Genomic DNA, 25,827 nt, shown 5'->3' with positions numbered 1-25,827 from the left:
TAATCAAATAGGTTACAATAGAACGATGTGATTCTGTCTCCATTAGCCTGAAAACCATCAGGAGTTGTGCATGTTAAAATGGCATCATCCTTTTGAAACCACCCAAACAGGTCATTAAAATGTCAAAGTGTCAAAAATGTTTCTGAAAAGAGTCTGAGATGTTTGTTACCAGCGGAATATTTTTTATTCCAAAACCTCTTTACAATTTTCTAACCAGGAAATATGTGCAAGAGAGCAAAGATCCCCTCAGTCTCACCTCTGGAGGGTTTTTAATAGCATCCAGTCACACTGACAGCCTGCCAGGGGTCAATAAACCAACTCTCTCAAGTCTGTTCATCCAGCAAATCCAAGACCAAGAGCATAATCTGATGTAAAAATAAAGTTTGGCTGTTATGCAGTACAGTTTCCCTTCAGGGTCAGTTATTACGTTTATTCAGAGCATTGAAATGAAAGCTTGGAAATTGATAGAATCACTTAGCAAATCATACCAATTTCTTACAATTACTTAAAAAAAAATCAATCTTTCTCTGGGATTTTATTAAGCTTTCTTCATGGTAAAACAACACATTTCATGTGAGAAAAATACAATATATTACAGTAAAATTAACAGTTGATGTGCTATGGCATTAAATATAACGTGCAACATAGTGCACTTTTTTTCTGCAGAGAAATATAAGAAAATCCTGCTCAAATGTATCCTTCCAGTTAAAATATTCGTGTCAATGATTATGCACCATTATTCCTTTCCGTCATCTTTTATAACAGAGCATTCACCGAACCCCTGGACTTCTCTCCACCAGCCCCACCTGTGTTGCAGCACCATGTGATAAGTGAGGGGAGGGGGTCCACACTGTCCTGAAAAGAGTTTGCTGGTCCTCGCTCCTCATCACTCCTGATCCAGGCCACCCCGGGGCGGAGCTGCGCTGTCGAGCTTCATATCTGGACCCTCTGGATACTGAAAATTCAAAACAGAGAAAATACTCTCGTGGTTATCCAGGAAGGCTGTGCCGTCTGTTTTCACGGGAGAAATAAAAGTTCACTTTTGTGGTTGTTCGCCATGGGAGCAGCAGAGAGCTCAGTGCAGCGGGACGCGACGAGCCAGGAGGATGCGTCGGTGTCAGCCTCCGCCGCGGAGCTGAGCGCCATCCAGGAGGGAGGCGGCGTCCTGGAGAGCAAGGTACAGCCAGACCACTGTCCGCCGTTCATCCGTGTAAACCTGCTCCCAAATGCGGTTGTTTATGCCCTCCGCCTGTGTTCACACCCGCAATCCTCCTCTAGATCCAGTGTTGAAATTTGTGCGCATCACGCTCCATGTGCGCAACCGCAGTTTTCTGCTGAGTAATGGGACGAGCTGTCTGCAGCCCTGCAGCCGCAGCAGCCGCGGCAGCCGCGGCAGCAGTCCATATAAACACTGACATGCACACTGACATGCACACGCGTCACCTGGACGCCACAGAAACGCCACCGCGGCGGTCTGAGGGCGCCATTAGCGCTGAAACTGAAGGACAGACTTTCCACAATAAAAGCCACTGAAAATGAAACCAGACCGGACTCAACGGTAGATTAAACCCGCTGAGGTCCTCATCATGCCACACGTGTTGATTTAAAACATTTGAATCAGAGCAAATTTCCACTTGAATGTAATAATGAATGGTTTAAGGTAAAAATGCTGCTGTGAGCGCAGGTGCTTCACCGACGTGTGCCGCTCAGGTTCCTCAGGGCCAACATTTGCAAACCTTTGTATGGACGACTGGCTTTGGATCGTGTGAGTGACTGCACCCGTCACCTCGGTGTAAATTACACAGCATGGTGCGAATGAATATTTGGGAAGCTCCTGTTAATAACTGGGTTTCGCCACCTGCTCTCGTCACAGCTCCTACCAGCTCTACTGAGCTTTAAGGTCGGCGGGTCAGATCCGCTTCTCACCCAAGGATCTGTGATAAAGGGACTGAAATGGATGAGTGCTCAGATTAAGATTTGATGGAGTTGAAACTGGCTGCTGCGTCTCTTGAGAATGTGTGTTGGGTTGGGAATTTCTGCACTGATTATGTTGATCTTCTCTAATAAGAATAATCAAATTCATGTCAGGACATGTGCCAGTCTTTAAACACTTTACAGACACCCAATGTGCATTTTTTTCCCCCAAAATACATATTTGAGATAATATTTATTTCTTTGTTTTGCTGCATGAAACAAAACATGGTTTTTTTGCCCTTAAATGATTCCACTATTATTGTTATTTTTGTTATATCAACTTCTGGTCATCTGGTCTGAAATACCAGATTAGATGGGTAGATTATCTAAAATAATCTAGTTAGGGACCAGATTTCTTTTTGTTTCAGATGGTGCTGCAGGCAGAAGGGACAAAGCTCTCCCACATACTGTGTATGAGTCTATGTTTACTATTAATGAGAAGAAAATTCCAGGAATTTCACCTCACCAGGAGCCATAATAAATATCAACGCATTTGCAATACACGTAAGTCATAAGCGGGCAATTACAAACATACGTGACCACCTGAACACGAGACTCCCTCTCGTGTCCACTTCTTCCACCCTGACAGCTGGAGCAGGTGACTCCAATGATCCAAGATGGATGTTACGTAAGATAATGTGCTAATTAACGTAGGAACATTGCTGCATAATGGGCTGCAGATGATCAGATGCTGCTGTGGCTCTGATTATCTTGTTTATCAGAGAGAAAGAAGGAGAATAAGTTGGGAGTGGGGCAAAGGGGTCAGACAGAAGCTCCATTCAGGATAACTCAGGACAAGCTGGGGGCCCCCGTGTGTGCTGGGCTAACACAAGACGGAAGGAATGAACGTGGAGAGAGAGGTGGAGTAAAAAGAGGGAAAGCTAGAGGGGCACCTGTCAGGCTGACATGAAAAGCCGCGTATTGCCGTCTTACCTCCTACCTGGCGCAGCGGGTGGTGCTGGCAGGGGCGGAGCCAGGAGCACAGTTGTTTAATTCACTGAAATCACCCACTTCCAATTAAACGTTCCATTACGAAAAACAAACAGTAAAACCCGTTTACGACAAGCTTAATCCAATCAGACAGGTTACAGCTGGAAGTCAACAGGATGCAATAAAAACCAGCCTTTTCACAGTCATCATCCACCCACCCATCCATCCATCCATCCATCCATCCATCCATCCATCCATCCATCCATCCATGAAGAGAATGTGGACACGTCAATGTGAGGAAAACACCAGGATCCTTGAAATCTAGTCTCCACGTCCCCCCGTCTTCCCTTTATATTGTGTGACAGCAGCCTAGTGACTTGTGTCTCAAAGAGGGAATCATATTTATGTGTTCTTTTCTCTTGTCCTTGATGGGAAATAACAGGAAGTGGTTTGCTGCTGATTAATCTGTCCTCGACCAGACTCTCTCAGATGGACCGCCAGCTCCATTACTGTCTAAAACAGAGCCTCTTTGTTCCAATCCCAACCCTGCCCCCATCAATTTATTGCATTTATTAACAAGCCCGGCCGACGGTGGCGGCGCACCACAAGGTTACGTAATATTTCAGAAGAGATTTCTCTCCATTTGCATTTCTTGCAAAGGATATTGTAAAAAGGCTCCAGCATGCATTCATCCCAATAAAAGTTAGTTGTTGCCACATATTTGCAGTACGTCTTCATAATGTAACCTGCTGTGGACACAGGACATGCGACCACACTCACGTGGAGGCTAAATTTAGGACTGAAAATGAGCTTTTATTGAGTTAAGGTGCTGTCTGTGCACAGGCGTTCATCCGTTTCCTCCTCTCTGACTGATGGAGGTGTGGGCAGCTGCTGACCCTTATTGATGAGCCCTGGCCAGCGGCCACTGGCCTCCTCACCGCCCCGCAGGGATCGTTACACCTACTTTGTTCCAATCAATCATTCTGATTGGAGGTACCAGCAGCCAGAGCTGCCTAGATTTTATTATTGCTTCACGAGTTTAGGGAGCTCAGAGGATGTAGCCGAGGAGGCGGGAGGATCCTGCTAATGCACCGATGGATCGACGTTTACCTCGTCCAGCTCTTCAATTATTCTGGAATTAGATGTGACACAAGCTCATTAAGGTTATATTCGTATTTCCTGCTGGCGATATTCCTATAAATTATAAACTAATCAGCTCCAAATTGGATTTTTTTTTAATATGAATGTTTCTTCGACGTCAAAAGAGATTAAGGATATTTATCGCATGTTTGCATGTTTACAGAAGGCGACGTCTCCCTCTGTTTGGGTCCGGACGGGCTTTTTACTGCAATGTTGTGCTTAAAATAATCCCTCTTCTGCTTCTACTCTCCTGGCCTTTTCTCTCTTTTTCAAATCTTTCTGTACGTGCGCCTGCACTCTCCCACTCAGCATTCGAGCCGATTTTTCTTGACCATTTTACACGTCTTGAGCAAAATGGCCACCGTGCACGTGGGTGCAGGAGTCCCCAGGTTACTGGTGTCATTTGTCCTCATCCTCAGGAAGCAGGACCACGTTGTTGATTCCCACTTCATACAACTGTTCGGATGTTGAGATAAGCTCCCCGGTCCTCTCATCATCCCCTGCACTCTTGCTCCTTCAGTGCGTCAGGAGGTATTTTTAAGCTCTGACGGAGGTGTGCTCTCCTCTTCATCTCTTGTTCTGCCTTTTCTGCCTCCCCCCACTTTTTTTTTTTTTTTGCACATCCATTTTTCATCAGTCGTGGTCCTGATGCAGCATTAACTGCTTCACCGAGCACAGTGTGTGTGTGTGTGTGTGTGTGTGTGTGTGTCTGAGAGAGAGAGAGAGCTTTTCAAGGGCAAACAGTGACTCGCCAGGCTTGAGCAGCTGCCATCTTGCTGAATCTACAGTATCATGTGGTTTCACTGCATTTCTAATTCCTGTGACTAAGCACATGACTCCAACATAGCCAATAACCAGTAACTTATTGAGCACAACAGAGCAGCATTGGAAGGTAATTACAGTCTTTACGTATAATCACTGTGCCCTTTTTACCCTTTTATGTTTGTAAGAGCATAAAATATAATAATATTTCTAGGTCCGATCAATGAGTGGCCGGTGTTTTGAAGCAGATACGATCACACGTCTGATGGTGACTTTATAAAAATCTGTGTGGAAAAAGGATCAGACAAGTCGTCTCCAGGGGGATCGTTTGTCTTTTCCAGCTTTGATGCAACAGTGCTGAGCCTCCGTGACTCCCCAACATGAAGGAAAAGATGAAGGATGTGTCCTTTATCACTACAAAGCTTCATCTTTCGGCCGAAAGGAATCTACTTCACCCGGTTCCTCGTCATTGCCATCAGAAACTTATCAAAATAATGACGCTATAAATAAGAGTAACGGCTTTTTTTTCTGTGATTATTAACAAAGAAAGGGTCCGCGCTGACTCGCTGCCACAGGATGGATCAGGGGCGCGTGACACAAATCACAGCACTACAGCTATTAATCTGATTTTAATCACATGAAAATAATTTTTCCCCAGTTTAAATTCAGGTTGTTTTTTTTAAACAGGTTGGTGAGATTCTTGAATGTAATTACAGCCCTCACAGAAGACTCCATTTTCTTTTTAATTAAGGTGGTTCAGGAGCTTCTGGGTACACGGCAAAGAGAGCATGTGCTCGTCTGTGTTCAACACAATCACATTTCAGTCTAGGTTCTATTAATCCGACAAAGCCCAGCTTTTTTCCTCTTCATTGTTTATGCTTCTGAGGCACGTTGGAGCTAGGCAAACAGCTGATGGAGCTGATCGGAGTGATTTCATTTGAAAGTCTTGCAACTGCTATTTTCAGCAGGTAAATGAGCATAATGAGATGAGGGGAGAAAACGGATTTATTTCTTTCACATGCTGTTTTTAACTGCATCTAAATACTGCAAACCAGTCTTTAAAAAGTCCCCTGACTTCCTTGTGTTGTCATCATTAATGGGGCCCTTGATATTTATAGACTAATTTAAATGTTTATTTTCTGGATTAAAAAAAGCATTATTTTCAAGAAAGCTTGCAAGGTATTTAATGTAATGTTGTATATATATAGTGAATAACGGAAATCTGTGACCCTGAATGTTGTTTCAGCGACCAAACCCGAGATCAAGTGAGACAGTAATCTGAGAGTAATTTGAGGCCTAAAGCCAAAACAAACAGTCTGGTTTAACTGTGTCAGTAATTAGAACCATATTTATAGTGTCTGGACACGTTCCAGACACCTTCGTTACAGACATCATCTTTTCGCACATGGGACTCTGGAGCTCAGATGCTTATCAAGGCTCAGAGATATTTGGAGTTTCAGGACGTGGGGGTCATTTGTTGTTTCAACCCACTTCTAGAGGCACGCCTGCGGGGTCAAACGCCGGCCAGTGTGGCTCAAACGTGAAGGTATCCTGGGGGGTCCTTCCTGGGCCAGGTTGTTGGGGTCCATTTGCCGTTGTCGTTTGTAACAGGCGTACAGATGAAGGTGCGAGGGTGATGGAAAGCACACAGGTTTGTGGGAGGTATGTAGAGACTCGGTTGGACAACGCGGTCCTGGAATGCCAGTCAACAGGTGAGAGGAGCGTTTGCTGCTTTTCCTTTAGGTTTTCTCTGCCGTCACATCGCGCACGGGAAACAAACTGCAATGAAACAGCTGCTCATCAAGCCGAATAAATGTAAAATAAATATTAGACTGGCTTTTTCTCTCAGGCTGAGCTGAGCTTATTCTGACTGCAAATGGCCAGAGAACCAAAGATTTGACATCACTAGTGTGTATATATACGGTATATATGTGTGTGTGTGTGTGTGTGTGTGTGTGTGTGTAGACACACAGCTTACAGCTACTGAACACAGTGCTAATTTTTATTTAAAATGACACCAAGTCACAGTGCAGGATCCCATTAACAGGTCCAGTAGGACGAGCTGAACACAAGCGTTCTGTTGGCTCTCCAAATACTCTTGATTGCCGTGAGCAACTGTAGAAATATGATAGAGTACGCTGCTGATTTTATGCTTGAAGAAATGTAAACATGACTAATAATAATGTTTTTGACTGTTTACACGAGGCTTTGGTGTGGATTTATGTGATTGATATTGGGCTAAACATTTGAACTTGTTTGTCTTTTTAAGAACCGGGCCTCATCCCAGCCTGGGTGGATCCAGTGATCCACATATTTCACTTGGCACAGGCTTTTTACATCACGTATCACACCAGATGTTGCATCACCGACTCCGGTCCTGAACTTTTAAACTGTATTTTGACAGGCGGTGCAGGACGATTTCTTCCTCCTCCTCTTCAGCCGAGCCGCACGTCGAATGGATCCTCTAAACCCGTCCATTAAAGCGACGCCACTGCGAGTATGGGAGGTTTTCCATATACAGCGTTAGACTGTGTGTTTGCACAAGCTGTCGGATTTATCGAGACGAGTGCCTCTTTTCCTGAAAACGGCCGTAAATAAAGTCAGAGCTGCGCCGTACGTGGGGCTGAGCTGGACTAAAAGAGGGAATGATGCTCACTTTCCACAACGTTGTAAATCTGTCGTCGGGGCCTGAAGTGACGCAGTCAGACTTGGTTCATTTCAGGAGCTTTTAAACTCACACACACTCACACACACTCACACACACGTGCAGGTACCCACAGCGGGAGCACCTGAGCAGAGGATTGTGGGAAGAGTGAGAGTGCTGTTTGGGGGTCTTGTCAGACTTTAATCTTTGGTATGATGTGAATGTTGGGGTCAGGGATAATAGATGGAGAGCTGCCAGGGGTGAGTAGACATGAAGGGGGGGGGGGGGGCTGTGGACATGATGGTTGAACTGCTCCCATCAGACATGACTGAAATGTTTACCAGGAAAAGCTCCTGCAGCTCATTTGAAGCTCCTTTTATAGCTCGAACCATCAGGATGGAAGTGTTTCACACAAAATTTGAGTTGAAAGTAAGGTTGACAGGCCTATTTATGTCTTATTTACGAGACCTTTTGCTCCTCTCGTGTGGTACTGCTCAAATTAGCAACGTATTAGCACATCTTAGTGTAAAGAAACAGGGCTGACATTCCTGAGCCACTCGGAGCGTAACACCAAACTACTTTATATTTAGGTCGATTGCACAGCATCTGAATGTAAATAACATATCACTAGTATAAGAATGAACAATTGTTTAAGTGTCAAAAATATCTTCCCATTATTTTAAAGGACTCTCTTAGCATTCTTAACAAATAAACAATAGTGAATAATTTTAAATGTAAGTAAATAATTGCTATGATGTCTTTATTTCCTCTCGCTTTTCTATCTTCTCTGTCCTCCGTCTCCCTCTGGTTTTATCTCTCCCATTCACGATGACATCCTCCTCCTTTCGTGCGCTCTGTCTGCACCTCAGGGGTCAGGGGTCGCGAGGTTAACTGCCGCCGTCCAACTACGACCCCACTGAGGGTCTTTAAGCCTGTTACCGCCTACCGTGATTCTGCTTACGCGTGCACAAGAACTCTGGGAATAACCCTGACGTGATAACTGCAGCTGTCCATTCTTAACAAAGCCAAAATCTTTTTTTTCCCCCCCGTTTATCAAAATCACCAGATTTGCAGTAAATAAAGGCCATTTGAAGTCCTGCTCTGTGACAGATGTAATTTGGCATTCATTCTTTTTTTTTCCACTGACCCCCACCTCCTGCACTCTTATGTTTGGCTTTCTATCTGTTCTGTTGCCTTCAGGTGATTTAGGAGAGGGTGCAGCAGTTCTGTCCCGGAGCCCCTAATCGTAGAGAATCAGGGGTTGGGGGGGGTGAAACTAGCTTTAACTGAGAGAAATAACAACAAGAGTAGCAAAGCAGAGAGTGAAAACAACAGAAATTCTCTTCATCCTTCTTAGCATCATTTTTGGGCAAGTCCAAATGTGTCTGTCGGTCTTTGTGGCAAACCACGTCGTCCAGACAGCCATGTGGAAAATGCACAGTTGGCAGTGAAAGTTCAACATACTCTATCTGGGACACGAGAGGAATTCGGAGCAGCTCGCCAGCTATCAGCTTACGGGTCCGGGTCAGCTCCAGTTTATATCAGCTGTAAACCAAAGTGACATTTTTTTCTTCTGTGATACGAGTCAATGCAATCGGACTCCACGGTCGTATATGTGGGTTATACTGAGTTGGAACTCATCTGCTGCTCTTCCAGATCCAAAACAGCAGTTGTTTTAGTGATAGAAAGCCAAAAAATACACCTTTTTTCGGTTGTTAATGTCGTCTAGGAGCTGCTGTCAATCACTGAGCGACCAGTTTATTCCGTCCAACACGTGTGTTTTTCCAGGGTCTGTGGGAACTTGGGGACACATATGGTGAAAGGGTGAAAAACTTCAGGGAGATGGGCTAAAATAAGGCCAGAGTCAGGTGTTTTGGGGTCCGTGGAGGTTTCTACGGCGAGGAATCCTGGGCATGCCAACCATGAGACGTTGGGGTAGGGCGGGGTCATTGCGGGTCCAGAGGTCATCAGATGGCTCAAAGCTCAGGTCTGCATGGTTATAACTACAGCAGCATCCTGCTTTCTGACAAATGCGCCTGTTATCGTAAACACGAGTGCCCCTTTAAAACAAATGTCAGGCTTCAGATTTCTTCAACATTTGCGCTTCTTCTATCAGTGGGAGGAGGAGATTATCTCATCTCTGCGTGATGCTGCTGAATTAAACTGGCTCCAGAATTCTCCAACTCTGACTAAGCTCATTTTTGTTTGTGGCATGGGGAGCCACGCACTGATAAGGTGTTTGTGCTTCTCCCTTCCCCCTACCTTCGCCCTCCCACTGGACGTTTTCATCATTTAGCAAGTCCCCCCCAGAACCTGTCGCAGGTCTCCCCGGCGGTGTCATTTTTCAGGGCTTTCCTAGAGGAGCTGTGGCTGGTGGGAACGCAGCCTGATGAGTCCATTAGTAAGATTAGCAGCTCTGTTGGGAGGCTCTGGTTCCCTCTCCCCTGGTCTGGACACACAATGCTCTGGCCTGCCTGCCATTGTCTGACTGTCACTGGGTGCTGATCGCAGCCAGAGACCCTGTCAGGACCCTGATCCTCTGATAAAATACTGCCAGACAACTGTGCTGTTGTAGGTGACACGCATGTATTGAAGCATCCGCTTGTGTAGAATGCACTTGTTGTAACATCAGTGTGTTTCTCTGCCTGACATTTGACCTTTGTGACCCGATGTGAATTTTGTGCTGCTCAAACTATATAAGGATGTGTATCAGCAGGCCACACCAAGTAAGGCCCTGACTGTCCAGGCGGGTTAATTTACTGATCATAAAACTTAAAACCAAAGTACCAGGATTCAGTTTAACACACATTTCCGGTCTCACGCAGTGTGTTTATGTGCATGAAAAGGCCTCAAACATTGAGAAAAAGCTTCTCTCAACTTATCTTCTCTCTTTATTTCTTCAAGGCGATGCAGAAAAATGGGCAAATCTCCAGCATGAGCAGCTTGAACGGACACTCAGAGGACAACACGCTGGCAGAAGGTGTGTGTGTGTGTGTGTGTGTGTGTGTATCTGTCTGTCATGTGTTGTTTGTTTGCAGTGTGTTGAAGAAATAATGGCAGCGTGTGAGTTTGTTGTTGGGGATTTTCTGCTGTTGTTTCAGCGGCAGCAGAAGGTAAGCCTGTGTGTGTGGGGTCTGTTTTCAGTGTGTGTGTGTGTGTGTGTGTGTGTGTGATTGGGTGACCGTCTTCGAAATTTTGCAAGATCTCTTTAACTCTTAAACAATCATTTTTTGTCAACACCAGTAAGACACTGCACTTTACATCCTCCAGATGCTACGTATTTCTCATTTTCCTTCAGGTCTTAGGAAAATAAGTGACGGTTTACATATGGACTCATTCAATTTCTCTTGTGTAACACTGAATTTGCAAGGTTAAATCCTCACTACAACCAGATGCCGTAAATAGTCAAAACTTTGGAACAAGTGGAACAGTTCACTGCACACTTGGGACTCATTTTTAAATTCTAATCTGGGATCATCTTTAACTAAACCTAAACGAACGGAATCAGATTCTGCCACTTAAACATTTGCAGCAACCTGCTGTCCCTGTGCAGCTGCACTCACCATGTTTGCTTATTGTCTTTGCCCCCCCCCCCCCCCCCCTCAATCTGGGAGGGCAGCAGGGTCCCGGACACCCTCCCTAAATATTTAGCAGGCCATGACCTAGACCCTGCATGAAGCAATCTGTGCCCCGCAGCGCAGAGAGTAACCTTATACTACATAAAACACAGAGATATGTCACACACCACTCAAATAACCTGTTTAATAAGCTACTTAATGAAGCATTTCTTCACTGATGGAGTAACTTAATACAGCATTTCTAAGCGGTTGTGTTCCGCAGCGTCTGGGAGAGGAACGAGGCCTTTACTGTGAAGAGTTTGATCACAGAGAGATGAGAGGAGAAAAGGAGAATTATCTCAGCCCTTCGCTTCTATACCTCATAGGCAGCCTGATAAAGCCAGCGCTGCATTGTGGGAAGACGGGAAGCTAAGAATTATCTGTCTGATAGCAGCAAAAGTCAGACCGCAGATCAAACGAAGGGCATACGAGCCGTAATCTCTCCTATCAGGGAGGGCGGAACGTTTGAACGGCAGCAGCTCAAACACAAAGATTGCTTCCCAGCATCTTTTAACTTTGAAAATTTAAGTTCTGAATGAATATTTTGTTAGCAATTTGTTATTTTTACTTCACTTTAAAGGAGGACAAAAGAAGATTTGACTTTTACTAAAGTTCCCTAAGAAGATTTCAAGTTCCATTAGTAAATAGTAACTTCTAGTAGAAGCCCCGGTCCGTAACAGCCATGTTGGCTCCTTTAAATTCTGCTCCCATCTCTGCCCTGACGGAGCACTTTTATCCACAGTTATCTGCCGTCTCCCCCAGGTTTGCATCAGTGTGTCCTTGTGAACACACGGGACCGCTGCTGTCTTTGGCCCCTCATCAAATCACCACGCTCATGAGAAAACACGACTGCAAAGGTGGTGTCGAACAAGAGCAGCCGCACTAAAACCAGGTCACAATTCTGTCGGCTGCTCATTAGAAAAAAACTTATTTCTGTCTGTACTTTAGGACTGCTGGGGAATGGAGAGCAAGAACAGATGGCTGTGCCGTTTATGAGAATTCAAATATTTTCTGAGGAAATGAAAGAAGAAATGTGGGTGAACACAGTTTGAAGGTCGTTCTGAAAAATTGCGTAACCTCATTCCAGATGCTCAGGACTGAATTTTAAGTGCAACTTCCCAAAGAAGAAGAGGACTAAAATAGACAACGATGAAGACAGAAACAGCTCATTTTTTCGAGATTAATCTCGCGTTAAGGAACCACGTGGTCCCCCTCCTAACGCACATCTGCATCCATGCGTCGGCTGCATCTGCTTGAGTTCAGGGTGTGGGCTGACGGGCTGCGGTGGGAGTCCAAGCGCTGACATCATAGTTGATGTCATTCACCGGCCTGAGCGATGATGGTCCCTTCCAGATGTCCCACAGGCGCTGCGGATGGAGCCTTTCTGGACGGACTGAAACTGCATATCTGCTCTGCACTCACTAAATCCGTGACTAAAGCAAGTTGCGTACGTGCAGAGCGCAGCAGAACCTGGGATTTTGTCTCCATGCAATCATGGAAACTTGTGCATTTTGAGTTGTATCACACTGGCTGCAATAAAGCAGCAATTACAGCCAAGATCAGATGTTTTTGTCAAGGATACGCACAGCCAAATGCTGTAGTAGTCTGAGTAAAGTAGGACGCGTTTTTCAATCTCTCTTAGTCCCGGGAGTGTTGTCAGAATGATTCACCGCCTTCGTGCTCCACTTTTCATTTTGTGGCTCTTCCAGGTGTTAATTTTAACAAGGTTTATAGGTTGTGGTCCGCTTGTGTGTTTGTGTGCAGATATGATTTGGCTTCAGGGTGGAATTACTCACACTGGTCTCGGGGGAAGCGCAGGGCCGCGTTGCTAAAACCTACATCATGCCTGTGGAAGGAGCCTCTCCCTTCTTTGTCTGATCTGTGCCAGCAAAGCTTTGCGCCGTGCCGTCAATCATAACACATTCCAGCCGCCAGATTGTCCCCTTTTGGATCTCCGGCCTCATTTGCAATACCTTTCGGCTTCTACCACGATGTTCCTGTGCACTTTTTTCTGTTGTTTGCACTCAGGTTGCGAGGAAATCTTTAGACTTATACCACAAATGAGCTGCAAAATGTAAGTCATATATACCCAAGTATACTTTTTAAAACTCCACAGTACTTATAATGCAGCTAAACTGGACCTGTAGTCTCAGTTATACATTAAAAGTCATGTGACAGAAGCCCTCAGGACTCTTCCGTGTCTGTCGGAGTCCCTCTCATCTTTTCCGTCATCAGAGAACCTAATCTGGATCCTTAACCCCTGACCTCCCCCAGGCACTCAGAGCAATGAGAAAATGGACCAGGAATGTGACATAGCCCTCCACCCCTGTTGCTTTTAAATGATGTGTCCCCCCCACGTTGAAAATAATAATTCAATTTTCATTATGCACAGGTCAACGGAAATGATGGCGGACGCACTGCTCACCCCAACGATAAAATGAGGCAGTCGTCGGCTTCGGTTCAGCTACTTGTCCTGATGGACGTTTTTTTATGTGATGGATCCGGCATAAGTAAATAGATCTCAGCCGAACTGACCATAAAGAGAGTCGTGCATTAATAATGGGGTCGGGATGATGGAGAAGAGGAAGAAGTGGTGATGGTGTGTAGAGCAGTGACATGTAACTGGCACGGAGCAGGAAACCTCGTCTGTGCCCCGGGGGTGCGATGAGCAATCTGACCCATTGTTTTACAGAATTCCTGCTCAGATCGAACAAAGCACAACGTTTCTTGTAATCGGAAGTCATTCCATATTTATGTCCCCAATTTGAACAATTTGCTGGCTACTGGCGAATGGGGTGATTCATAATAACAACTGAAATGCCAAATTGCTGGTGCAGATATTTCAGGAATGCAAATAGAACAGATGGCATGGGCCGGCTAAACATATCCCAGTGGGGGAAACGCTGCACTGCACCATATTTAAAAGCATTTTTGTTTTGTCTTCTTGGAAGACGGTCAGAAACGGCGCTGCTCTCACAGCCGCCCCGGGATGAGATCGATTTTAAGAAGGAGCGGTTGTTTAGCAGCTTTGAACAGGACTGAATATTGAAGCGCAGCAACAGGCTCATTGTGTAATGTTCAGACTCAGCAGCTAATGAGTGACTGGACAGAGTACGTCATGATGTGTACCTCGAGGAAATGGGGGAGAGGAAGAGGAAACGGTGATGTCAAGAAAGCGGAGTTTCCTGCCCGGCGTCCTTATCCACATCTTCCGGCCCACACGCAAACAGGATTATAGCTGGGATGGGGGTTTGTGAAGGTTTAGGGGACAGACGGGGAAAGTGGGAGAAAGGGAGACGGATTAAAGAGGGCTGGAGCGCCGATGTGAGAAGTTGCAAAAATAGAGGTACTAAATTGGCCTCTCTGATGTGGGGGCAGTTTCACACCCTCGCACACATCGTTTCCCCTTCCTCCAATTATTTCGGCATCGCCCTCCCCTGTTCTTGGAAGAATACGAGGGGTTTTCGTCTCTACTGTCCCGATGATGTCATCCACTTCTTTGCAAGGAACAAAAAGGCCGGAACCTCCCAGAACCCCAACCCCCCACCCCAGGCGTAGGTCATTCAAGACCCCCTCCTCACACATTCCTGAAGTTAGGCACGTTTTTTTGATTTAGCCAGATACGTGTGGAGTCATCCTGTCACGCATTTTAATCACAAAATCCTCTCGTTCATTTAGCGCCCTGGTGTCTCCTTTTATTACTTCAACAAATATTCCCGTCTGCTCGTTGCTAGAATCACTGTTTCAGCGTTTCGCTTCCCGGCTTCCCTTTGTTTTGCGGACGTTCTGTGATTGTGATTTTTGAAAAAAAAATTGGGTAGGGTGCGATATTCAAAACTATCTTCATCCAATGGATGTTCCTCACATAATTTAAGCCACATTTCCCCAAACTTTAACCTGATATTGCTGAAACCCTTTGGAAACCCTCCACGCAAACTTAAACCCAGGGTGATTATTGGTGTAATTGATAGCAGAAACCCAAAGAAAGCTCCAGCGAAAACAAATGACAGTGGAATAAATGGAATAACGTGTTTGTGATTCCTCTAAACGTTATCTCTGAGCAGCGCGGCTCCTCTGTTGCCACAATCCATACGCTGCGCTGCACGCGTTATTTTCTCACGGACAGCGGCCTGAAGCCCTCGCCACATTCAAATCTCTCAGGATGTATGAACGTTCAGGAATGTGGCCGCTTTGTATGAAGCACACTAAGGAAGTCGGGAGGGTCAGAAGGAAGATGTGGGCCGAGTCCACAGCGGGACTCTGGCCCTATTTTTTTTTTAAATTCCTTCAAGTCTGACTCACTGTCCATTCAGCATCAGCATTCATTGTGCCGTAAAGTACATACAGTGAAATGCCGACTGGGTGAGTCAGCCATAATTGAATGGCTCAGCACTGTGTCACAATGACATTTTTTATTAAATTACTGACTAAATGAAGAGGCCTCTTTATGCTAGACCCCGCCCTTATTCACCAGTGTGATAAAATGTCTAAATAAACTCAAAACATATTAGTTTTGGGACTTTCTCCTTGGGTCTATTTATTTATTTTGTCCCATCTTGTCCCTTGGGTCCTGATGAAAGATTCGGCCTTGGTTTTCTTCATTTACACATTAGAAACGCAAGAAAATGTTTTAAGACACAGCGACCTATCTTCTGCTTCTATAAGTAAAGCCATGGATTTGCTTGGCTGGGGTGCCTTTCAGACAGTACTTGATTATTGCTGTTATCACCCCTTTGGGAGGCTTTTCACTGGAATTCACACATTCCTCTGGGACAATGCTGAAGTGTGACAGATCTGATTATGTTGGTGTTTACCTGAGGATTTATCTGCATTCTTTCCATCCCCCCCGCCCACTCAGACAAAAGATGATTTAAATAGATCTGCATTGGGTTAACACAGTTTGGGTTTCGTACAAGTGAATAAAGATGTTTGGAGTTTTTATGGAACGCTAGTTTCATCTTATGTTCTACTAGCTCGGCCTGTAGATGAAATAAGAAAGTGGGCCGGGTCTTTTTATTTCATAGTATTTTATAGGTTGGCAACACATAAATGTCAGAGGTGAACTTCAACCCCCCCACACCGCTCCTACTAAATGTGATATACAACAGTTAGAGATAATATGCATGATTGAGATGATAGCATGATTTCTGGTTTAGCTCCGATCGACTGGATGTAGAGGGTGGGTGAGATGGGGAGGAGGGGGCTTATTCAGAACAGCTGAAGAAAGGGAGGGGGAGGGAGGAAGAGGGAGACAGGGGTGGTCCTACCATGACACATGTGTCAGTCTTTTGAAATGTGTGTGGAGCTCTCTCTTCTCCTCATACTGTTTGAGACCACTGAAGCAGCGAGAGAGGGACAGATCTTCAGAGCAGAGTCAAGACTTAAGACAGGGGGGCCAGTCGAAGACGCAGGGAAGTGACAGAAATCAGTCAGGATAAATCTTTAGAAAGCATCTCACCGATTTTGGTTTGACTGTGTTTTTTTTGCTGTTGGGTTTTTGAGAAATTGTTTTTGGACTATCTTCACCAATGCTTGGTACAATAACTCTAACAGGTAAGACAAGGGTTCTTCTTGGGTTACTGATTTGAGGTTGGGGTGATGTTCAGTTTTTAGTGGAGTTTTGAGTTACTTTATTGATGGTGAAGCGTAACTGGCCGTGGGTTCTCCTAAAATGAATGAGTGTAACCAGTGGCATTGTTGTGAGGGCGTGGCTGATGGCCACTGTGGTTTGTTGATCACGGCTGAGCGGTTTCACTCAGGGACAGTTTTGCTTTGTGCACTCCAGAACGTTTATGCATAAACCACTTGTTTTTAGCTTTTTGTATTCTGATTAGTAAGAGACTTGGTCACCAGTGTCTCACGCCAAATTTCTCTGGGAAAATAACATCACAGCAACAGCTGTCTGGAGAATGGCTCACAGAGCCTGGTTTCAGCCCACGCCAGGACCAGAAACAGTTCCCTGTGTCCCATCATGTGAAACTTTTCATTAGATTTAAGGGAGATCTCATATGGGTCATTTGGGTGCAGCGGGCAGGGTGGGAGGAGCGGGTGTGTGGATTTAATCACATTTAAGTAGTCAAAGTGGGACAATGGGTTCAGAATGACTACAGACAAACTTTACTATCTTTGTTTTTGCCCTACAGAAAGGAGGGTTGGGGGTGCCTGTACGTTTGGGGAGGGCGTGGGTAGACTCCCTTTAACTGACTTCTTTTGTTTAAAGGGTGTGTGCACCAGACAATTAATAGTGAGGATTTGCATATAATTGAGTGATTGTGAACGGTGAGAGAGCTGCTGCCACCTCAACCATCTGTAGCAACAGTTAGTTGTCTTCTGTGTCTTCTGTGCATCATTTCAGGCTGTGGTCGTTGGTTTGGTATGGAAACAACCTTCTTCCTTACTTTTAAGTATCCGAACATTGGTGTCTACATGCCCCCAGGGTTCTACCACCCATTCATCCCTTATCTGTCCCATCCTCACCCCCTATAGCCTCTCCCTTTACGCTCACATTCTTTCGGGTACAGTTGTTATTCAAATCACCCATCCTCCTCCTTCACACATTAACACCCTGGCCTAGAGGAGAATTGATGGAGGGAGGCTGAGGTTGTTAAAAAGCGGTGTCCTCGTAAAAAAAAAAGGAGTTTGGCTGGAAAACAAGGATCAAAAAGAATGGAGAGATGCCAGCAGTCTGTAAAATCAACATGACTCCTGTTTTATGTTAAGGTAGACACACAAGGCCTGTGTTACTAACGGCCAGGCCCCTCCTACTTGCACATTTTTTAACTTCATGGGAAAATTTATTACATGCGGCTTACTGTTAGTATAATTACAGGCACCCACAACTTTTGTAATTTGGGTACATAAGTTTAGTGTTTATGCTAAACGAGTTACAAATAAAGCAAATGACTGAAGGGTTTGTTTATGTTATCTGGGCGTCACCCATTGGACCGCGTAGCTACGGTCGGCTCAACACATGCAAAGTTGCCTGATAGTACTTGATAGTAGAAAAGTTGCTTCACTTCCACCACCTTTTTTTAAAGACCGGAGAGAGCTGGAAGGCTTTTGTGTTTGTATGTGTGTGATCCTTGTGAAGGGGGTGGGTTCCCATCCATCCTGCTGTGGAGGAATTTGGGTCAAGGGGATTGGGACTTATTTTCAGGAGGGGTAAGTTGGAGGAGCCTTCATTGTTTGGTTTGAATCCCACATCAACTCAATCTAAAATACCATTTAGCTAATAGCCAAGTAAGCAAATTTAGATAATGTTTAAAGCATCTTGAAATACCTTTGATCTCCATGCAGCATGAAAAATACGGCATATGGGGAGGATGGGTATATCTTCCAAAACGGTTTTTAATCTTTATTATGTACTTTAACAGAAAAGTGTTACAGGAATGCACAGTTGATCTGTATAATTTAGCAACGGATGCAGACATATGTGTTTGCATGGCTGCGTAATTGCTGTTTTCATAAGAGCCCAAGATTCGTGTTTAGTGTATTGAGTTCACATGATAATGATCACAATAAAAGCATTGGACTTCAGAAATCATCTTCTTAGTTAACTGTATGCAACTTAAACTGCTGGGCTAGACCTTAACGCCATTTGTGCTTTGCTGGGGCACCAGAAGAGACCATCTGGCACTTATTCCCTCAACATTTATTTGAATATGTGTGTATTTTTGGATTATTTGCAATTTTATCCAAGACTTCTACAGAAAGAGTCTTCTGGGGCCCAAATATAGCAGAAATCACGATGAATAAAATTGCGCATCAAAATTTATTTAAAAATCTCCAAGAATAGGCCAACATTTTCCATTACTTTTTCCCGCAAAAACTGATGATGTTATCACTGAAGTTTGGAACAAGGTTAGATGGAACAAATTGAGTTTTCTCAGACTTCGTTAGTCGCCTTAGAGAGGCGTTTTTCTTCTAATCTCCATATCCCACCAGGACACTTATTAATGACATAAAACATGCATTTACTTCAATTAAGGGATCCCCCATGTTAACAGCAGTCATGCAGACATTGTTAGTGATTTCTCAGTATGACCACTGACTGAACATCTGCTGAATATCTTGTCTTTTCTAGTGGGTCAGCCAGATGTGTCTGTGGCTCAGAAAGAGGAGGCTTCTGAAACTATGGATGCCATCCAGGATGAAGTTGCTCCTCAAGTGAATGAAGACAAAGAGGAGAAAGCAACTGACGATGCCAATGACATCTCGGTTGTTGAGGAGAAGGCAGCTGAAGAGAAAAGTGAAGATGCCAGTGAGGTGGGATTCAAGAAGATCTTCCGCTTTGTGGGTTTTAAGTTTACACTGAAGAAGGACAAAGTTGAGGAGGATCCAGTGAAGCTTTTGACGGTCAAGGATAAAGAAGAAGAAGAGGTAAGCAAAACTGAAGAGCCAACAAAGGAGAAAGAGGAAGCGATTGTGGAGGAGAGTGCAGCTGAAACAAAGGAAATCAAGGCAGAAGAATCCAATGCTGAAGTCATAGCAGATGGTGATAAAGCTGAAACTACTGAAAGTGTAAATGAAGCAGCAGTCAAGGAGGGTGATCCAAAGGAACCAGATGCCACAGTGACAAGCCCAGAGACCTCCGTGTCACCTTTCAGAAAGCTCTTCAATACAGGACTCTTCTCTAACCTTAAAAAGAAAACCAGCATCAAAAAGACAAAAGAAGAAGAAGAAAAGGAGGTGGCTCCTGAGGGAGAGACAGAAAAGAAAGAAGAGGCTGCTGCTGCTTCTGTTGATGCAAAAGAAGAGTTGAAGAGTGAAGCTGAGCAAGAGACAGAGAAGAAAGAGCCAGAAACAGAAACCACAGTTCAAGACAAAGCAGAGCCCAAAGAGGAAGCCAAAACAGGCCCTCCAGAGGAACTACAGGTCACACAAGAGGACAAAATTCAACCTTGTGTAGATGAAGAATCAGGCACAGTAGAGGTGACTTCTGAGGCTGAGCTACTAAGCTCACAAGAGAAGACAAAGGCAACAGGAAGCCCCCTGAAGAAGCTTTTTACTGGTGCTGGCTTGAAAAAACTCTCAACTAAGAAACAAAGGACCAAGAAGGAAACAGAGACCAAAGCGGATTCTGGGGAGGTCGCAGCAGAACAACTTCAGTCTGCCACTGAGTCTGCAGAGGCCCCAAATCCCGATAGTGGCCCGTCATCTCCTGAAGAGTCCGGGGAGCATGCAGAGGTGCCCCAGATCGAATCAAGCCAAGAGAGCCATGGTGAAGTTGCTGATGGAGAGAGGAAAAAGGAGGGTATCATTGCCTGGTCATCCTTTAAGAAACTTGTAATGCCCAAACGGCGAGTGAAACAGTCATCTGATAGTGATGAAGAAGCACCAGAGGAAAAACCAGGAAAGACAGCCACCCTGTCCTCGTCTGAGAGTGCGGCATTAACAGATAAGTGTGCTGAAGAGGAAACCAAGGAGGATCAGCCAACTGAGGAGACAGATAAACTTGACACAGATAAAAATGCAGATAAACTTGAAAGCACCGAGGAGCCCAAAAAGAAAATGGACACCTCTGTTTCCTGGGAGGCCCTAATGTGTATGGGTGGACCAAAAAAGAGGACCAGAAAGACGTCCGATTCTGATGATGAGGAAACCAAGATAGACGAGGAATTGCAGCCAGCAGCAGAAGGTGAGCAGGAGGCCGAGGCTGCAATTGTCACTTCTCAGACTTCTGAATCTGATGGAAAGTTTGGCTCCTCGGGGGAGTCTGCTTGGGACACCCTGAAACGTGTAGTTATGCCTAAGCCTAAGGCAAAAGTTGAGGAAAAACCTGGGGACTCTCCAGAACAAGTCCAGTCAGACAACGAAACGCAAAAAGAGGAGTCATCCTTCTCTTTCAAGAAGTTTTTACCTGGACGAAGAAAAAAGAAGGCAGATAAACATCCTTCAGACCAGGGCTCAAGCGAGGACGACTCTGATACTCCAGCTGTGGTTCCTCTGTCAGAGTATAATGAACAAGTTGAAACAAAAGAAGAAGCAGTTGCAGAATCAGTTGCAGCCCAAGCTGATGTATCTGCTGATGATAGATCCCCTTCATGGATTCCAGCCGCGGTGGAGGAGACTGACCAACCAAATGAGCTGAGTGACATCGCAGAAGAGGCTGAGACAGCTGCCACATCGAAGTCGGTGGACACTGACATCGCAGAAGATGAAAGCGAGGACGAGCCTGCTGAGCCACCTAAACCTTCTCAGTATACAGGTCGTAGGCTTTCCAGAGCCGAGGTAAAACCTGTTGTTGAAGCTCCAACTGGAGAAACTACTCCTGTTGCTCAGAGTCCCAAACCAGACAATGCAGATGAGGTAAGAGAAGGCATTGATGTCCTGGTCAGTGAAATACCAGCCCAAACATCTGCAACTGTTAGCGATGTACCAATAGAGGTCGCATCTGAAAAAATAGAATATGAACCATCCACTGACACAGCAGAGGCCAAAATAAATACCCTCCTTGAGCCACATGCTAGAGAAGAGGCCATGGCAATCTGTACCGGACTGGGAACCAGGGAGATTGCCAAGTTAGCCCTGGAAAAACCTGCTATGCCCATCATTGAAAGTGTGGCTGTGGTTGGTAATATGCTAAGCACAGAGGTAGCAGTGGAAGACAAACCAGACAAATCAGCTGATGCTAATGTTGCAGAGGTTCCTTTACTGAGAGCCCAGGTGCACCAAGTAGAAACCACGAGCCTTGAGCCTGCTGTTGAAACGTCCACAAATGACATATCAGTCATTCAAACGGCCAGTGAGTACAATGAGCCTGAAGTTGAAAACATTGGAATCGTTACCACTGTTGTAGAGGCTGAAATCCTTCAACCCATCACCACGAGCGAGACCTCCTCCAAAACCGTCTTTGTCAATTCCATCGCACCGACGACTGAAGAACCTGTTTGCACCAAACTCATCGAAGTCACAGAGCATACTATTGAAATGAAGGAGACAGACGTAGAGATACAAAAGCAATATGCCACACAGGAATACACCGCTTTGAATTTAGTAGCCGAGGCCATCAGCAAAACCACAAAGATCTCCGTGACAAAGGAGGCTGAAGTAGCCATCCCTGTGAGTGTTCCTGTTGAGGAGGTTCCTGTGATTACCAAAACCAAGGTCCTTGTTGGCCCCAAGCTCGATATTGGGGTTGACCAAGTAGAAATGGCAGATGTTGAGCCAATCCAGAATGAAGCAATCGAGGTGCAGGAGACTAGCGAATGTGTGTCGGCTGTAGAGAGTGAAGACCCTAATGTCGTCGTTGACCAGTGTCAAGAGAATGTGGAACAAATTGAGGCAGAAGTCCAAGAGGCAAGTGACATTGAAGCTCAGAGCATGGTGATTACCCAGGCTGTCATTCAAGATGCAGTGGATAAAGTATCAGAGACTGTTGAGGAGCCCAAGAAGCCGTCCACCCCGACAGCCAGCATCCCAACACCAGTTCAAGCTGAAGCAAGTACAGAGAAAGAGGTTGAGGTTTCCACTGAAACCGCCGAGATCACCGATATCCCAAACGTTCTGTCATGCGAAAAGTCACCTAAACCATTGTGTGTTGCCATGGAGTTAATAGACTTGGTTCCAGTAGAGACTGCAAACAGTCTCAGTGCTTCCAAAGAGGAAGAGGAAGACAAACCCCAGGAAGATGTAAAGCAGGCTGTGGAGGTACAACTGTGTAACGAAACGGTCATTCTAGAAGAGGCGAAGGAGATAGTTGAGGACCAGGAACAGAACAAGGAGGACACAGGGGTTCAAGGATCAGAAATAAAAGATGTAGTAGAAGAAGTAGAAAAAGTAAATGAGACAGAACAACCAAAATCTGAGGCCCCGATGAAGGATGAAAACCTGAAAGCACTCGAGATCCACATGCCCGTCCAAGTGGTCTTACAGACAGCCCAGGTGATGGAGGAAGTGACAGTGGAGGAAGAGGCTGCGGAGGAGTTTGACAGCAACGGTCCTGTGGTCAAAGACACCGGCCTGGACTTAAGGAGCACTGTAAGTCCAAGCAAACTGTCAAAGCTGGTGGAGGAACCGCATGTGATGCCTCCAGAGGATTCTGAACCCAGTCAAGTCGCAGAGGTGGCCACCAGCCAACCAGAGGAGGAGGTAAAGTCACCTGAGAAGTGTGCACAGGTGATGGCGCAGGTGATCGAGGTGATCGAGGAGGCAGTTAAGGAGATTGAGCCTGTTATGGCCGACAACTTGCCAGCGTCATGAACAGGTGAGATGGTAAAATAATGACCTTTAATGAATTTTGAGTCTTAATCAGGCCTTCATTGTGAATTCTGCCATTTGATGCATGTTTACGTAACAACAGAAGAAAGAACCAGCATTTTTCAGCCTTATCCACCATTCTCATGGTGGCCCACCTTTGTTAGGAGGTGCAAGAGGGGGGTTTGCCCACATGTCAGATGAAAAAGCTTTTGTTTGGCCCACGAGTAACCAGGGGACCTTTGATATCAAAGCAGGAATGCCGCCGTTGACCCCTTCTTTGTAGGCCCGTGGTCGTATTGAGAAGCAGTGCGTGTGAGTGCAGATGAACTCGTGTTGAAAGACTGATTATGATTCCTCAGCTGCCTCCTCCTGTTTTCCTTCTGTCACAGTTTGAAGTCAAGAAACCAAATCAGAGCACACATATTTTAGAGCCCATCACAAAGGGCCGGAAGAGCTCCTGCAGGCTCTTGGTTCTCTCAGAAGTTTAATTGAATGTCAATTTAATAGTCACCTGACAGCGCTTTCAATTTTAATTCAGTTTACCAGTTTTGAAATGCAAATATGCAATTTTCAAGTACCTGTTAGTTGTGCTGTTCTGCATATTGAATATTAGAGATCAGAGAAAAAGACGGCGTGTACACAGAGATGTCTGATGATTGAATTGGAGATGACTGAAATGACCTTGACTGCTTTTGTTCACACCCACAGCCGAAGACGTGACACTGCTGGACTCGTCGTCTGCACCAGGAAACGAGTGATGGAGAGAAGATGAGTGAGAGAGAGGGGCAGCGAATGAGGCACTTCCACCCATGCTGCTCGCAGAGACGGAGCAAACGGCCACAACACTGTCTCCACCTCCCCTTATACAGCGCGACATGACACCCACGAGCACATCCTCAAACCCTGCACCCGCCCACACGAACACACACTCCACGGCACGTCAGCGACCCACCTGTCTCGTAAGCAGCGTGATGTGTCCTCCAGTCTCGGTGACTTTCCATCGCCCGCACTGCATGGGGTGAAAGTGTGTAACTCGCTTGAGCGTGCATGTGGGCCTGTGCCTGTTTGTGAATGTGTAGTGAGAATGAGATGTTACAAAAGGTGAACAAATGGAGGATTATTGTCTTGTATATTGTATTTATATCTTGATTACCACACATACACACACGACCTGGTCAATGTTTGAACATTGTTGCATATTTTTAAAGATTCCACTACTAACTTGTGAAACTTTTTTGTTGTTGTTATTGTTAGCAATATTATGGAAATAGGTTATTTTAACATATACTGACTGTTGCATACAAATAGGGGGTGTTTCGTGGTTTCAACTATCATATTTAAACTATGGTACAGATGTAATTCCGTTGTCAATCCAGAACCACTCGCTGGACACATTTGATTGTTATATTGTCACGCTAACAAACTGTTTCATGCAGAGGAGACAACAGTGGCTGCCTGTGGGGGAGTGAAAAGGACACTGTTACACACTGATTATCATTGTTTTTGTTATTATCATCATTATTATTAACGTCTCCTCTTCGTGAGAAAACAGTATATTGTCGTCCTCTCTTGGCTATAACAGGTAGTGCAGCCAGAATATAAAGGTTCAACGAGGTTCATAATGAAAACGAGTCTTAATACCTTAATATTTTTTTGTTCCCTTTTCCCCCTCCTCTAAATATCCAAGTTGAGGCAAAGGCACCAACACTGGCAGCATTGTACAGGACTGTGAAAACTATTTTTTATTCCTTTAAAAGCCAAATCAATCTAGGAAGAATCAGGGACTCATTGTCTTTCCATTACACCATACATGAGTTATTAGCAGCAATTCAAATTCCTAAAGCTTTTTCTACTCGATACATTTACATATTAGGGTTAAAGGTCATTTTGGAGGACTAAGTGTTATAGGGATCCAGTTTTACCACCAAAGCAAATACACCAATGGGTTATTTTCTTACCAAATCAGTCCATCTTGCGCTGTTGACAATTATCCTGAGTGCTTTTGAATCATTGATTTTAGCTCATACCAGCAGCATTTCCCTTTCTGACCAAACCAGAGGGAAATCAGGATGTCCTGACCCTCTCCAGGTCACTGACCTCCCTGTTCTTTGTCCCCAGAGAGTGTTGCACTCACACTCACGTTATATTAAAGAATAAAAGTGAAATACTTTAACAGTTTTGCATTGAATAAATCACTTAGATGGAGTGTTTTGCCCACTTGAACCTTTCCTGCTTTTGTAACACACAGTAACTGTGAATCTAATAAAATTTGTACAGAATGTTTACTTACTGTATGAAATTAAAATTATATTGTTGTAATATTAACTCATAACTTGCAGGTATTAGCATAATATTTGTGTTGCATGGTTTTAGCTTTTATATTTTCCAAACTGTTGATAGTAAAAACTCAAGAAACTTGTCTATATTTCATTCAATAAAGTAAGCGAAAGTAAGAGGTGTGTTTGTCATTTCATCATAGAAATTTAGGAAAATATTTAATGTTCTATGACAAATAAAACTTAATGTCAGTATGGTCTCATGAAAGGTAATTTGGCCTGTGAA

At 44.8% G+C, this 25,827-nt stretch overlaps 1 protein-coding gene and 1 long non-coding RNA gene across 3 annotated transcripts; one reads left to right on the top strand and one right to left on the bottom strand.

Moving 5' to 3' along the window:
• Window positions 1–161: 161 nt before the first annotated feature.
• On the bottom strand, window positions 162–1,273 carry LOC130515799 (uncharacterized). The gene is made up of 2 exons (XR_008947264.1): window positions 1,041–1,273; window positions 162–955 (listed from the first exon to the last, which is right to left on the bottom strand). It is a non-coding gene; the product is annotated as an uncharacterized LOC130515799 (long non-coding RNA).
• Window positions 908–25,718, top strand: akap12b (A kinase (PRKA) anchor protein 12b). 2 transcript variants are annotated; one of them, XM_057016282.1, is made up of 4 exons: window positions 908–1,177; window positions 10,355–10,430; window positions 19,151–23,272; window positions 23,974–25,718. In XM_057016282.1, exons 1-3 carry the CDS (start codon window positions 1,058–1,060, stop codon window positions 23,266–23,268), a joined length of 4,314 nt encoding a protein of 1,437 aa, XP_056872262.1. In that variant the 5' UTR covers window positions 908–1,057; the 3' UTR covers window positions 23,269–23,272; window positions 23,974–25,718. The 2 variants fall into 2 exon arrangements, with proteins under 2 accessions (XP_056872262.1, XP_056872263.1); XM_057016283.1 differs by lacking the exons at window positions 908–1,177; window positions 10,355–10,430 and adding an exon at window positions 16,380–16,620.
• Window positions 25,719–25,827: the final 109 nt, after the last annotated feature.

This window comes from Takifugu flavidus, chromosome 19 (genome assembly GCF_003711565.1).
Source record: "Takifugu flavidus isolate HTHZ2018 chromosome 19, ASM371156v2, whole genome shotgun sequence".
In the NCBI taxonomy this organism is placed as follows: domain Eukaryota; kingdom Metazoa; phylum Chordata; class Actinopteri; order Tetraodontiformes; family Tetraodontidae; genus Takifugu; species Takifugu flavidus.
The sequence above is the reverse complement of the archived record's forward strand: the minus strand, read 5'-3'. Positions and strand labels throughout refer to the sequence as shown.

Coding starts and splice junctions, on each gene's coding strand:
- akap12b (XM_057016282.1), top strand. CDS start 1,058: ATGGGAGCAGCAGAGAGCTCAGTGCAGCGGGACGCGACGAGCCAGGAG. Junction 1,178..10,354: donor GCGGCGTCCTGGAGAGCAAG/GTACAGCCAGAC, acceptor TATTTCTTCAAG/GCGATGCAGAAAAATGGGCA. Junction 10,431..19,150: donor GGACAACACGCTGGCAGAAG/GTGTGTGTGTGT, acceptor TGTCTTTTCTAG/TGGGTCAGCCAGATGTGTCT.